Below are 15,893 nucleotides of genomic sequence, written 5' to 3'. Positions count from 1 at the left end.
AGCTCCGGCTTAACCTGTGATACCGGACGTAAATCCTTTATTAAGCCCCCTCTTTAATAAGCCTCTCTAATAGTATAGGGGCAGAAAGTTTTTAAGCCCCCCCCCCCTCTCCCTCCCCCATTATTCTTCACGAAATTAATAAATGATAGATTGTATTAACTAATCAGGACGGTAATTCTTCATGGGGACTGATCCAGTATAGTTTATCTGACAGATTCACGTGCTGGAAGTTTTTTGGATTTGTTTTTGATCTGAAGCCGCATGACCTCCAACTTCATGGGCTTGAGCTTTTTTACTTTAATTTTCTATTTCATTATGGAGAATTGATACTTGATAAGAATTGTCTTCCGGTTGTTTGAAAAGGCAGTCTAGCGCCTTGCTTCTGTAAATTGAATAAGCCAGCCCTCTCAATTTAAAGCCTCTTCTCAAAGATGGTAGTCTGCTACACAACCGATTTTAGTGTCGTCACGCAACGCTCCTCCCCAGTTATTGTGGAGGAGCATTGCGTGACGACACTAAAAACGGCTGTGTAACAGACTACAAAGATGGTTGGAATAATTAAATAAGCCCCTCCCCCAGCTGAGGAACATAATAGAGGATTTACGGTATATTCACTCGGAAAAGCCTTAACACAAAACTTCCGATTAAGAAGAAACCGGGCCATCGTTCAAAGAAGCTTCACCATTTAGTAAGAGTTTACTAACAAACAATTTCAGGATGAGTGCCGGAAAAAACAGGGTGGCAAAGGGGGTGCCTATCATGCATCATGCCGATTTTCTTAAGTTATCAGGCATCACGGAAAAAATAAAATAAAATATTAACTACATTAACAAGTATCCTATTCTCATTTGAGGTAATCAGATGTCGAGGAACGAGCAAAAAGGGCAAGAAGTTGGTGTCATAACTATCTATTTTTAATGTCTCCGCTTCTAGTTTCATATAACATCAATCATCACAGAAATTTCAAAGGAAAATCACGCGTCACGCGTTGTGCAAATAGTAAATGACGCATGACGATGCTATGCCCAATCACGCATCACGCTGATCATTTGGGTCCCATCACGCGTCACGGAAAATCCCTTTGCCACCCTGCTTTAAGTACGCCCAAAGTCATCTCTGCATAGCTTCCTCATAAGTGATAGGAACTCATGAATACAAGAGACAAAGTTTTCGACATGCTCTAATATATAAATTTATCTTAAATTGAATTGCACCGTCAAGTTATAACCGTTCACTTAAAGTGTTACGCTAACGTGTTTTTCGCTCATAAGGATTAAAACAAAATGGATTGTACATGGTATAAGGTTTACGTTCTCCACATGAATAGGCCATTTAGACGATGTCGTCATTTTACTACTACGACCAGAATCCTTTACGTTTTTCCTTGTAGTTTCACATTTAAATTTGGTAATCCCAGCGAGGATTAAATAACAAAAGCCCTAATTTGCAGGTGAAAGCAAAACCCTGAACGATTCTGGTCGTAGTAGAAAAATTACGTCACCGTGCAAGTGGCCTATTGTACCCAATAAAACCAGCGTCAACATCAAGGGTACGTTGCTTAGCACCAACAAGTTTTCCGTTTTTAACCTTGCCCTTTAAATTCCTTCTCGTGCGGACGTTGTCAGAAGTATTTTACTTGGTCCATTTGCCAAGTTAGGATTCCACTAGCCTGCTTCAGGCGTTCAGATAGTTGACAGGGCGCAAAATGATGGAAGCAGAAAAAAAGCGAGGGGTCGGGGTAGGTGTGAGAGCGAAGGAACCTCCTCTCCACCCCTCCTTATTTTTTCCCGCCCTTAATCTTCGCGCCGCACTGAAGGTCTGGAACAGGCCAGGATTCCGCGTATGACTGGGTCGGTGTTGTGTCGAATTGCACCATAGGACGGTTTTCACCCAGTTCCCTTACGACCTTGATTTGCCCAATAGAAAAAAAAATATGGCGTCCCATGAAACAATCCCATATTGCAATCCGACAGAATTTCGACCCAATCGCGCGCACAACCTCCACCAAAACCAAAGGCTATTGCAAGGTGACTGGCAAGTACGTAGTGATTTTACAACGGACGTGACCGTCTCCAAAACCGCCCTATTTTAAAAACCTAAAAGAGTACTTATAAGAAACACTCAGTTTTAGCATCTATCTCGACAAAATCTTCTCCAAATCCTCGACAGTATTTACTGGAAGTGTGCAGGTGTAGTTCTCGCAAACATACGCCGTAGCTTTGCCACCTTTCCGCTCCAGTGTTTTAAAGACAGACAGTTTAGAGGCAAGGAAGTTGTCTTGGTTACCATCACATAGCATGAGAACTTTGTTGGGTATGTAATGAGAGTGAACGCACTTCAGAAGTGCTTTCGTATCCTCGGAATCTCGATCGCCAGCGATTATTATCTGAAAATAAACAATAATCAGCTATTATGTCAAGGCTGAAAACGATTAATACGTTTCGGATTCATAATTTCATTTCATCACATTCCTTTATATAATGGCAACAAGACTGAGTGGAGTCCAATTCGATGAACATCGAGTATGACTAAACAGCGGACAAAACTTGACGACGCGATGATCCCAAATAATCGTAACTATCACAACATTTGAGAAAAACATTGTCGTAGTTGTTATGTTCTAATAAAAGGAAAGGAGCTCTTGCGAGAAAGAAGAAAAACCAGCTAAACATTTTACTCTAAATAGGAAATTGTAATTGTCAAAATGATCTACGGATAAATGAACCACATTATACTGAGACTGCTAGCTGTCACTTGAAGAGTAGAAAGCTTAAACAACAATGACAGCGACGGCTACAAAAACGCCACATAAAGAGTGAATTCGCGCTGCTTCAAACTTAGTCGCCCTTATTCCATCTCGTTCAGTTCGTATATGTTTTTTGGAGCTGAATTCTAAAAGACTGAATTGAAGTTCAGGAAAAAGAACAAGGAAGTCGTTTTCTTGTGTTTACGTCCTCCACAAAAATGAAATTAGGAAGTTTTACGTCGTATTCATGCAACGACGGCAAAGAAATGTACAGAAAAGCGTCATGTTTTGCTTATCTTATCCTATTGCGTTTTTGCGGTTCTCGTTGTAACACTTACGGCGGCGTAAGCATGAAAACGGGCCACATTGCAATCAAACTGTATAAAGTGGCAGTAGTTCACCCTGCATCTACGACAAAACATAGTTTCCACAAATGCTGCGCTGCTGCGCTTTGTAATAATCGTCCTGATAACAAGAAAGACTTGACGTTTCATGTATTTCCGAAGGATCCTTGCCGCAGGTTAGTTTCTTCACTGTCTACTTTTCAACGAACATTCATTTAGTGTAACTGCTCAGGAATATCTTTCGGGGTTAATTTTGTTTATCTCTCAATCACAAATCGTTATTTTTTCGCTGCCTTATTTACTTTTTTGAAGTTTGCGGGAAATCAAGTGACCCTTAGGCCTCGCTTTCATTCTTACGTCGTAAATGTGTATTAAGCTCCCTATTGTCGCCCATGAGAGCGAGCGGGGCGAACGTGCGGCCGAATCTAATTTCCCGCCAAAATCAAAGTCAGGCGACGACGCGATCCCGAAAGGTCGCAAGAACGGACCTTATAAAAAAAGCTCAAGAAACTATAACGGCGACGGCAACAGGAACATAAAAAGAGAAATTGGTTTAACCAACAAAACAACAATTCCTTTTAGTCGCTCTTGATAAAGGATAAGCCCTATAAAGGTCATCTTTTCAATCGCTTTACGGCGACAATTTAATATATCAACTCAGACGACCCAACAAAATTTTCGTGATGTTACTAGCCTGCGAACAAGTTCCAAGGGGGCCTTTAGGGGCCGGGACAGGAGAATCCCCCTTTTGTTCTCCCCCCAGTTCCCAGAGCTCCCCAGAGAAACTGCTCGCAGGCTATGTTACGGGCCGTGAAGACTCTAAACGCGAGTGGAAATTTGTACTGGAATTAGACAAACACAAACAAAGGTGGAGAAATTTCACCTGCTGCGTAGGTTGAAGGTACATTATGTAGTTTGACACCAGCTCGGGAAGAGCAAGAGGAATTTTTGACAGCATAGTAACAGATGCTTTGATGATCTCCCCCGCTCTCTCAAGATATTTCTTGTCATCAGTAAAGCTGCAAAGGCGAACCAAGTTTCCTACAGACGACGAGTTTGCACTTGGTTCAGCACCATCTTGGGCTACAAGGCAAAAAGAGAGTTATTTTTTTAAGCCTGTCATTACCAAGGCCAGTCGAAGGGGAAACCTATAATGTAAATCTATCTGTTCAAGTGTTAGGTTTTGCCTTGAAGAATATTTTTATCCGTTGAGAGCCGTCAAATCAAACCTCAAGTCCTCAGTAATAAGCAAACCCGTTTATCACCTGTATCACCCTTGTTCTCCCATACCTGTATTCGACGTAAAAAAAATGAGGACCCACATCTGATCAGAGAGAAAAATCAGACATCCTTAACCACAGAGCATTGGTCCTTCATCCTATATTGGAGAAAACTTGTTCCCACTATAACAAAACATCCCTAACCTTCTTTCATCTTGACCAGAATAGACGGGTCGCCAGGTGTTACCATAAAATAGCCTATTCCGTCTTTGTCCCAAAGCAGTTCATCTAGTTTATTTTGCAGCTGCACGGCCCATTCTAACCATTGTTCGTCCAGGGATGCCTCATACAGGTCCAGCAATCCCCGGATCATGAACACATAGTCATCTGCAAACCCGAAAATGGGCGTGTCTCTAAAGAGGGAAAATAAAACGCGAGCTTTGAAATCAAAATGCTCGTTGAAGTCCAAAGCCTGTGTTCTAAGTCGAATCGTAAGTTAATCGAGAGTTTGCGACGCCACAACTGATTTCACCGCGAACTGACGTCTGAGAATCGAGCGCACAAATTCCACTCTGATGACGTGTCACTACTTAGTTCTAGGAAGTGCTTTTGATTATTCTGGTCGTGCGGCGAGGAAAATTTGTTTCAACGAATCAGATACATTGCGCAGATCCTGGAAGTGACACGTAGTATGCTTCAAGCGCTCAAAATCATGAACAACAACGGAAATTATGAACTGCCCACGTGACTTACATCTGCATCACTTCCCCGTTGTCCCCTTGGTAACAACTGCGTAAGAGTTTCCCTGACTTCTCGTCAAACAAGTGTTTCCTCGCAAACTCTGCCGCTTTAATCGCTCTTTTTGTATACACCTCTTCACCAAGGACTTGCCCACCACGGGCAAGACCAGAAATCATGAGACCTGGAACACAAAATGATAAATCCTTTACACTGTGCAAAAACTGTATTCGGATTCATGCGGTTGACGCCTAAGATCCTGGTCACACGAAGCCGGCGCTTTTTGAAACCCCACATTTTTTTCCCGTATTCATGTAGACGGGTCCTAAGTCTTGCGCCCGGGGGGGGGGGGGGGGGGGGGTACTCTCTATGACGGCCTATCGGCCTATACGGGGAGGCTCCGCCCGACAGGGGTATCTTTTTCAGGCTTGAGGTATATGAAAGGGTAGAGATTTCACTAGCTGAAGTATATAAAAGGGAAGGGAAATCTGTCATTTGGGTCTGTGAAAGGCCCCAAAAGGGCTAACAGATGAATTTTATGGCTTTATAAAGTCCAGAAAACGTTCTGTTTTTGTGATTGATTCCTATTTAAAACACAATGCATTTAAAACAGTTAAAAAGTATGCAAAGTTCTAAACAAGGTATGTGAAAGGGGTACCATTTGTAAATAGAAGGTATACGAAAGGGCTTTTTCGTGAAAAATGGTATATAAAAGGGTAAGGGGCTGGACCTAGGGGCGGAGCCTCCCCGTATAAACATTTGTTGAGTACCCTCGGCGTCTTGTGCTATGCTTTTTGACATAATTTTGTCACAGCTGCAATATCTAACCTTCCGAGCAGCTCTGAATCACGTAAGGGTCTTCTACTATATATGCTAATTCGTCTAATCAAATCAAAGATTAGAAAAATTCGGACAGTTCAACTCTATTGTTTCTGTTCGACTTTTGCGTAAAAACGAGGTGAAACGGCCTTATAAAAGACCAGAAAAATGCTCGCTAATCTCGAAATTATTGACAATGATTTTTAAAAAGAAAGCTTCTCAGGTTTGATCACCCTAAGGAGAAAATTAGTTGTTCTGGAATGTATTATAAAAAAAGCTTGACTGGCCAAGTTGTTTACAATCAAGTATCTGAAGTTATTCAGGTTTTATTTTGTTGCCACGCTTCTGTATTAGAGATCTTTAGATTCTACGACGAGTACGACAACGAGTACCAGATTTTCTCAATACTAAGTAGTGCACGCGCGTGAACCAACGTCATTTTGGCGGGAAAACGTGGTAGCCGTACGTCATTCTACTACGAGTTTTTGCGAGAATGTTGTAGTGACGGAACAAGTTATCAAATGTTAACAGTTTTGATATGTTGCGATCGGGACAGGGCTTAGCCACCACAAATAAAGATAACAGTGCTAACTTTTCTGGTGAAAAAAAGTACAGTGAAGCATTTCTTGGTGACTATTTTTTGACAATACGCGAAAATACTTTACATCAAATCTTGTACTTGTAGTCGTCTCTATTGGCGGAAAGTCTCGCGCCACCTTGTTAGCCAGTGGGAAGCAAACCCACAGCAACCGTGAGTTTGTCACTAGGGACTGACGGATTATGCTCGCAAATTCGAGTATTTAATATGCTTTTCGGCGTTCCAAGTGAAATCACAGTATTAAGATCAAAATTATGCCCGGGTGGAGGTATAATGCTTCTAATTATGCAAAATTAAAAAGACAGTTTTGCCTCCTGTGGTTATAAAATCAGTAATCATTTCTTCGCAGTCTTCTTGCATACTGGTTTTGAAGGGAAAAAATGCTAGGGCCTGGATAACCTGGGATACATAGGTAACCATGCCTTTAATTATCTCAAAATGCACTGGGCACGAGTCTCTACAGGTAGTGTAAGACGGTAAGGTATTCAGTTCCTAAAATGTCTGCCTTTTTGTCAACTTTATAGATTCTGTTTGCGTTGACTGAAAAAAAAGAAGCATACAGATTTCAGAACTACACTACAATTTGATTCCATTCGATTTGACTTTGCCAAAAATAGGAGTATTATGCTGGCATTATGCCTGATACTCCTGACATGGTGCTACAAAAATTATGCCTGCATGATCCGTCAAACGCCACTTTCCCGCGCTTTGTGCTGTCATGAATTTCTTTCAGATCTGATTGGTTCATTTGACTATCTGCGCAAATTGTTATTGGTGAGAATCATAACTTAAAATTTGGTTTTTACGATGCTTTCGCAAGAGAAGCTTTCAAAAAAGAAAATAAAACAAAATCGTCATATTTAAATAGCACTACGCAAAAGCTCTGCCAAAGTGGTTTCATTTGAATAGTAACATCTTAGGATTTCGCCATGGATGCAAAAGTTAGTATGACAAATCATCTCGCCATAACTTCAGTCGTCTGGGAATGAAAAGGTTAAGTCCTGTAGTAAAAACAAACAACCAAAAAAACAAATGCGCCCTCACCATTCCAGGCAGTGATCATTTTTGTGTCTAGATGAGGCGGTGGTCTGTTTTTTCGTTCCTCAAACAGGATTTCTCGAGCTCGCGCCAGTTGCTCTTTAAGTACGGCTTCATCCACGTCCACTAATCGAGCTGTGTCCTGCAAGCTTCCCCTTACAATTAGGACGTTCTTGCCTCGAAGTTCTCTATGAGGGTCCTGGGAAATTAAAACCCAAAAGTTTAACAAACAACGACGACTACGGGAGAGTCCAAAAAAGCAAGAGGTTTGAAAAGAAAAACAACAACTCCACATGTGCATGACACTCTTTGGTACATTTCATTGCCGTCACTGCACGACTACAACTTGAAATTTCCGCCTCATTTCACATTTTTCGTTGGAAGTCAAAACGCGTATACGAACACGAAGTTTTTTCTCTTTCATTCTAAACTTGGGTGCGGTCCAAGAATTCAACTCCAGGGAAAACTACCTACAGTTGCCATAAACGAAGAAAGTTCCCAGTGACGTTTTCACTGCCGTCGGCGTCGGCCTTTTAAAAGCCTCCCAATAACTTCCCTCAGGAACAGACTATAAAATTGTCATGAAAATTAACTTTTAGATTTCCGTTAATCATCCTTCGAGTCGTCGGCTGAGGTCTACATTACCTCAAGGATTAAAACCTTCCTCTTACTGGGGCTGGAAACGTAACACTCGTCATATAAATTCATGGAGAGAAGTTTCAGTCTACCGTAAACTTTCGTAAATTTCCTGGGCTCATACATCTTCGTTAGGCGATGTAGGAGGGCCTTTAAACGGGAGGGCCTTATATCCGGAGGACTCATAACCGGAAAAAAAAAAAAAACGTTTCAAAACAAGCGACATAACAGTTCCGATCAAAATACTTTTAGAATTTACTTGCTTTTTAAGGGACTATTTACAAGGAGGTAGGAAGATCCTAGAAGGTGGAACAACTTTACCAGTTGGCTTTACATGCAGAAATTTCGGTCCTTGAGGTGTCCAAGTAGAGAATGTTCGAGAGGGAATTAAAAATAGCGGGCGTCAAAAACAAAAATGCAATTTGGGCCCGTAAATAACTACCTTCCAGCAGAATTATCAGAATAATCTGCTCGTGGTAACGCTTAATGGTCGGCCTTTATTGCCGCAAGCAGCCACTGAACGACCCGCCGCCAGATATAGTCTCCTTACCTGATGAGGTTTAACATTTCCGTCACCCTCCACTCCATAATGTTTCATAAACGGGTAGGAAACAAGTATGTTTTCGCCGGATTTGCTTGTAGTGCGTTCCTCTTGCAGCAGTTGTCGTATCTCTTGTTCTTCCCACACGCAGAAAGCGCCTTCCTTCTTGTGAGTGTCAGTTTTACTTGGCAAGGAATCTGCATCTTCAGCGGAGAAAAAACCACCGAGCTACAGAAGACAAAGAGGAAACGATTGTAATATCAACATACATATACAGTTCTAGCAGAGCAGCCCAAAGCCCATGACACGCAGCGAGCAAGTTACATGTACTTGTGTCACGGCGTTTCCACCGACCAGCTCATTGTTAGAACGATTTTGGCGCGCATTTTTAATATCTTTAAAGTTGCTCTTAATCAGTGAACGAAACCTACAGACCTAAAAATGGTATTAGGGAGCTTAAGTAACAACGACTGCGATGGCTACGGAAACGTCAGTTAAAAAGTGCGTTCTCGCTGCTTTAAACTTTATCGCGCTTATTCCATCTCGTTCTATTTATGAAATGTTGGCGAATTTTTCAGGAGTTGAATTCTAAAGTACTGTATTAAAGTTCAGGAAAAGAAAAAGAGGGTCGTCTTGTGTTAACGCCTCCACAAAACGTGAAATTAGGCAGTTTCACGTCGAAGTCGTGCAACGACGGCAAAGAAATGTACAAAAAAAGCGTGATGCACGTGCAAAGTTGTTGTTTTGCCAATCTAAACCTATTGCTTTTTTGCCGTCTTTGTTGCCGTCGCCGTTGCCTCAGCTTTCTATTTTTGACCTTTTAATGACGTTCAGAGTTTCCTTTCTGATATCGTATATTTCCAACCGAACAGCACCCCAACCAACGCCCTCAGCCTTTAACTCCACGTCTCTAGCATACGAGCACGGGGGTGGGGAGAGAGTTCCCCACCCCTGCCCCCAAAAGGCTGCTCGCAGGCTACCGGGTCTCTAACTGGCGCTCTGTCATACATCAACCCTATTCTGTGACTGGGAAGCAAACTCATAGGTACATGTAGGTTAAATGTAATCGTCCGCGTGAGTGTAGTTTATCCTTCTTGTCATTTTGCCACCATTATATTTGCTAGACAGCAAGACAACTAACTTACAACAGGGTTCGTACTCTTTTGAATTCTTCAAATTCCATGACTTTCCATGACTTTCCCTGTTACCTTTTCAAGTTTTCTATGACCTTACGTTTGACTGTCACTTTTGAAACTTTTCAAAACTTTCCTTGTTTTAGCATTTTATTTAACTTAATGAAACTCTGGTATCCACCAAAACGCGTGCCGTTCGCGCTGTTTAATTACTTCACTTTCTCTTACTTTATCCTTGCTTTGTTATCTGCAGTAACTGATATCCAAACAAATCTTTAATTTTCCATGATTTTCAAGGACCGTAAATTGAATTCCCTGACTTTCCAGGCCTTGAAAATAAAATTCTTAAATTACAAGACTTTCCCGGTTTTCCATGACCTGTACGAACCCTGTAAAAACTGTAGGGAAAGAAACTAGTCATCTGCAGACAAAATCAAACCATCAACAAGCTCTAGTTCTCTCTTGTTTTGTTGTTGTCGTCGCTGTTACCTTTTTTTCTCTAAACTCTAAAAAGGGAATAAGAGATAAACTGTTCTTACGAGTGGGTTGTTTAAACAGTACCTTGTGACTCAAATCCCTCATCACGTACAGCAAGATATCTCTTGTTGTTTCTGCAAGATTCTCCTTCTTGCTAACCTTTAAACGGAAGGAAAATTTAATGTGATTAGCAAAAGACACAGAAGGGCAATGAATTTTATTTGAGTGTCAAGGTATTTAGCACGAAAGTACTAATTGGGGACACTATTTTTACAACTTCTACTGGATATGGGACCGCCATTTTACGTGGTCATCCGAGCCACGCGAAGGACCAGCCGCTTGCAGTGCAAAGACATTACCTTCATTTCTCAGTTATTTTAAGACCCTGAGTATTGGTCTGGTCCCGGGAATCGAATCCGCGACCTCCCGCTGCACTGCCTCGGTAATCCTGCCTACTGTACACTCATATTGTACCCACTAGTAATTATAAAACACTCGTTTAGCAATTAATGAATACTATTAAACTTAACAAGCACTGCTACATGAACCCAGCTTTTAAGCATAGCAGGGAGGATTATTGGTAATTTGGATGGGTGCAATCACCAAATGATGTAATTAGCAAACAAAAAAGATTGAAGAGACACTAAACAATACTCATACCACAACACAAAAGCGAACTGAACACCAAAAGACATCCCATAGCAGTGTTTTTTAAAAAAGGAAATTGGTGATTTTTCATGAACATTATTTACTTTTAGGCATCTTAGTCCATAATGTTTACTTCACCTGATAACCATCAGCATAAAGCACTGCAAGCTGTGCTTGATCATACAACATCTTCTCAAAATGAGGAACATGCCAAAAGCGATCTGTGGAATATCTGTGAAAACCCTGAAAGACCCACGGGCAACAGTCAAGGCATTGATCTACTTACATGTAACAATAATTATTGCACCATACATGATTTTGTTGTTATGATTGGGAGGTAATGGAAACAGGTAAACTAATACTAGAGAGAGGGGAGGGGTTAGTTAATTACTGAAACGTAGTACAACATAGCAAAGAAACAAGAAGAAGCATGCGAGAACGAATGTACTATAATTCTGTTTTGAACGAGGCAAATGTCTGTCCAGCAGGGAGATTTTGATCCTTTGTGATAAACGTTATAAATAATGTATTTTATAAAGTCTTGACACAGTTTGATTCCAAATTAAAAGAGGCAGGGAGGAAGAGGTGGGGTGCTACTTTATTTCACTAAAAAAGGGGTCTAATAGAGGATTTAAAGCATCATACAGAACTCAAGCATCAGGAAGATTTAAACTCATCACCAATAGATGAGCCTGGGCACTGATGCCTACAGAGTTGGTGGTGCCTGACAATGCTCTAGCATGAGGAAGGAACTATTGCAACAACACTTTGCAAAGAACTGCAAGCAAGCAAGCAACTGCGTATACAAGTCACAAGGTGCCCTCACTAGGGCATTGGGCCACCCCAGCATAAAGGAATAAACCTTTAAGTGAACTTTCCAACTTTTCAAGTTGAATTACCATTTTTAGCACCAACCACCTCTCTGTCCAACTATCCAAAAATGGCTGATGAATAAATCCCATGGGAGATCACAATATAAGTATAAGATTGTTTGCTTCACAGTTTGAATTGATATAAACAGTTCTACATGATTAAAATGATTGTTATCTTATCATACTTTATGTCACTGATCTACAGTTGAACTTGTCTACAACGGCCACCTTGGCGATAGAAGAAAGTGGCCATTGTAAAGAGGTGGCCATTGTAGAGAGGTGGAAACAAGAGGGAATGTATGGACTGTCTGCCAGACAGGGGAGGGCTAGGTACAGTGTACTTATTATAAGCAAATTTTCCAGAATCACACTGACGCTTGTTGTCAAAAATATTTTCTAACCTGTCCAACATGATCATGTATTCCACCCTTCTCCATGAATTCTAATGTCTTGATTACCATGTTCAAAGCTTTCTTTCCTTCATCAGAGCCAGCTTTGTAACAAGAGTACCTCAATAGAAAGTTAAAATTTGCTGCAAAGAAATAAAAAAAACAGATGTATCTCACTTTCCAGAGTTGTTTCTTAAGTAACCAAATACTCTAAAAGAAAGAAAAAGATTTTGTCATACTATCTGTTCACTTGAAAATGTTGTTTGCAGTTCAGTCCAATGGGCTGCAAACTTGCTTATAGTTACTTTCTAACAATGATAACATTAATACCAAAATTCACTCACATGCTTGCGGAAATTTTGGTGCTCCTCCATACCCACCATACTCGTCATCAAAACTTGTACACATGTCATTAAACAACTTGTCGATACATTCTGTACTTGGCATATCACCAGCCTCATTTGGTTTGTGCATTTCCTGTGTGTGTTGTTGAATAGCTTTAAGGATTACATTAGCCTGCATATTTAGCTTCTCTTTGTTTTCTTCCCACTAAAAACCATGAAAAATAACATTGAATAATTAGAGATCAGAGAACTAAATTCTCCTGACCAATAAATGAGCACAATAAAATTTAATAGACACTGTACTCTGGCTCCAGAGCCAGAGCTAAAGCTAAGTTTAATGGATCTTATCTAAAAAATAAATCAACACAAGTTGTGTAACCTGCTTAGAAATATGGTTAAGAATTGTTTTAAATCCTGGTTGGCCAGCCCTGTCCTCAGGAGGAAAGTAAGTAGCTCCAACGAAAGGTTTTAACTCAGGAGTCAGCCACACACTCATAGGCCAACCACCTCCTCCGGTCATGGCCTGTAAAGCAAATAAATAAATAAATAACCACCTTTCAAAAGCTTTGCTCTACTGTTTGTCAGGCCATGTCAGGGTAAAATTCCAACAAGCGACAAGGCTTTGAATCTGCAACGTAACACTTGATGAAATGACAACAAACAACACACAGATTGGTTGAATGCCTACAGTAACATGGCCATTCTACTAAATAAATGCAAAAAATCCCTATTTGAAATTCACATCTACCCACGATAAGAGGGCCTCCTTGGTGACTGAAAAAAATTTGTCTGTTACAGAGAAAATAAATTTGAAATAACTAAGTACCAGTTAGGGCAAAAATTATCATTATTTTGTGCTATCCTAGGTTTTCTCAGTAGTGACTTATTAAATAGTATGAAAATTCATGGTTGCCTTTAATCTTCACTAAAGATCTCATACCCTTTACTAAACCACTATTTAAGCATACTCATAAACCAGACAAAACTACCTTATTGAAAGTTGCTAAATTATCAATCAGTCATTAATTTGACAGGTTGTATGTGATAAGGCCCTGAGTAAATCTTGATGTAACATTAAAGTCTGTTCATGTTTACAAGCAAATACAACTTATGTGACTTGGACATAGTGCATCTTGCAGTTCATCAGAAATCACTCACTGCTGCTAAAACCAAAACATGGTAGACATACAGATGTTTTCTAGAACAACTTCTTATAAAGTAAATTAAAGTATATTTCATTACTGATACCTGAATATAGGTCATGTATACTTTGTCCACATCAGGTCTTTCCTCTCGGTCAACTTTTACAGAGACAAATTTTTCATTGAGAAGTTTTGCGATCTCTTCACTCTCAAAGGACTCACGCTCCATTACATGACACCAGTGGCAGGTTGAGTAACCCACTACGGAAGAAGCAAACAAAAATTTTCTTTCGGAAACTAAAAGTTCAGCGCTCAAAATAAATCATTTTTGGCTGTTTATACAATCAGCTACAGTGTATAAACTGTAGTTGTGAACTAACCAGAGAGAAAAATAGGTTTGTTTTCCTGTTTTGCTTTTTCAAAAGCTTCATCTCCCCAAGGAAACCTGCAGAAAAGCCAACAAGCAAGGTTATTAACATAAAGTTATGGCTTAAACAAGGTTAGTGTGGATCCAGGGGTTCCCTTTGAGGCCAGAAGCAGTCATTTACCATGTTAGGCCCTTGTACTTTATTACAAAAATATAACATTTTTTTAAGGTGAAAAGAAATTGCTCATACCTGCTTGTTTGATCAAAGGATATGGTACTTTAATTTTTTTTTTGCTGAAAAGTCCAATATCATAGCTTGTGTTCAAATAGCTAATGACTGAGTTTGCCAAAAGTGTGGAACTGGGGCTAATCCCCGAACTAGTAATTTTATACATCAGCTGTAATAATAATAAATTATTAATTATTAATAATTTATTATTATTATAACTTAATATCTATTATAAGTTGAAAATAGGGCTCTGTCAGAAGTAAGAATTTCCCCTCTAGACTCCTCTCCACCACCACAACACCCCCAACCCACCCCACCCTTTGCCTCTGCACTTTACACTTTTCTCCCCAAATTACACCTTTTTTAAAAAGTACAGATCAGTCTTTCTTTTTAATTCGAAAAAATTTTTCTTAGTTAAATTAACTTTTTTTAAAAGCTAAATTAAGTGCTTTTTAAATCGACAGGAATTGTAAATAGTGTTTTTGAATGAATAGTTTTTTCTCTTTTTTTTAACGAATTATTTGTAAATAGGATTTTAATAGTTTAATAAAGTATGATGATGATGATCAGTCTTTAGGTGAATTACCTGATGGCACAATTTCAAAGAGATGAATGTTTCATTGCTAAATTCAAAGCAAGGTGGAATTTTCCAGATGTAGTTAATCGATAAAAATCAATATCGGAAATCAACTGATATCATTGGATTATTAAATATTGATTGATAGCAGAAATTGACAGAAAAAATAATTTATCGATTATTATCGATTAACAAAATCGATAACAATTGATAGGAATTGATAATAATCTATAAAAAAAACATTATTGATTTCTATTTGAAAAATCACTGATAATAACCGAAGTCACAACCTTTTTCCTCTATTGATTTCTATTGATCAATATCAGAAATTGATATTCATCGATGAGTGATGAAGATTATCGGTTTATCGATTTATCGATTAACTAAGTCTACGTCTAAATGTTAAAGAGAAGGACTGGTATCTATTTTGTCTTGGAACTTATAACTCATCGATCTCTGGGGTAAAACTGGGCCACAATTACGAAAAATACGTTAACTACGAAATAATTAAGCTTAGTTATGAAAAACGTGAATTAAACAGAAAGCATCTTTATGATCACATTCAGTGATTAAAATCAATAAAAATAAATTCCTTGGCACTGGAGGAAAAAAAATCTACAAACTGGTGGACTGTGAAGTTCTAAAAGCACATAAAACCTGGAGTAACAGAAGTGCCCGCCAGATGAAGATCGTAACCAGGACGCGTACTTGTTAAAAATATTTTCTCTCACCAGTCAACAGGATTATGCTTGTGTTGCAGAAGGTAAGGTGATTTCGAGTGCTGGAGGCGGTTGATATGCTTAGGTTTCTCGCCTTCCCCACTTTCGCTCGCCGATGCCATGGTGCGAAAGAGAATGAACGAGTACTTTTGGAAATTAACAGATAGAGCTGATTTTCTTGCTGTATTGGCTTTGTAACTTAACACAGCTGATGTGGACAAAATGCGAGAAAACATATACATGAATGAGGAAGACGAAATGACGGACGCTCGAATGAGATCCAGGGAGTGAAACCGAGAAGGCCTGGGCATAACCT

General features: G+C 39.7%; 1 protein-coding gene across 1 annotated transcript; it reads right to left on the bottom strand.

Annotated features, from left to right (window-relative positions):
• Nucleotides 1–1,164: 1,164 nt before the first annotated feature.
• LOC140941350 (spermatogenesis-associated protein 20-like) lies at nucleotides 1,165–15,831 on the bottom strand. The gene is made up of 14 exons (XM_073390333.1): nucleotides 15,590–15,831; nucleotides 14,066–14,130; nucleotides 13,792–13,946; nucleotides 12,923–13,066; nucleotides 12,544–12,748; nucleotides 12,212–12,342; nucleotides 11,077–11,181; nucleotides 10,375–10,449; nucleotides 8,690–8,908; nucleotides 7,510–7,702; nucleotides 5,064–5,232; nucleotides 4,515–4,723; nucleotides 3,974–4,173; nucleotides 1,165–2,386 (listed from the first exon to the last, which is right to left on the bottom strand). The coding sequence occupies exons 1-14, from the start codon at nucleotides 15,817–15,819 to the stop codon at nucleotides 2,135–2,137; spliced, it is 2,352 nt and encodes a 783-aa protein (XP_073246434.1). The 5' UTR covers nucleotides 15,820–15,831; the 3' UTR covers nucleotides 1,165–2,134.
• Nucleotides 15,832–15,893: the final 62 nt, after the last annotated feature.

The sequence above is a fragment of the Porites lutea genome, chromosome 6, assembly GCF_958299795.1.
Source record: "Porites lutea chromosome 6, jaPorLute2.1, whole genome shotgun sequence".
NCBI lineage: Eukaryota > Metazoa > Cnidaria > Anthozoa > Scleractinia > Poritidae > Porites > Porites lutea.
The sequence above is the reverse complement of the archived record's forward strand: the minus strand, read 5'-3'. Positions and strand labels throughout refer to the sequence as shown.

Excerpts from the sequence above, each read along its gene's own strand:
- LOC140941350 (XM_073390333.1), bottom strand. The coding sequence starts at position 15,819 with ATGTATATGTTTTCTCGCATTTTGTCCACATCAGCTGTGTTAAGTTAC. Across the intron at positions 8,909-10,374 it reads TGAGGGATTTGAGTCACAAG|CTCGGTGGTTTTTTCTCCGC; the intron begins GTACTGTTTAAA and ends TGTCTTCTGTAG. Across the intron at positions 7,703-8,689 it reads GAAATGTTAAACCTCATCAG|GACCCTCATAGAGAACTTCG; the intron begins GTAAGGAGACTA and ends TTAATTTCCCAG.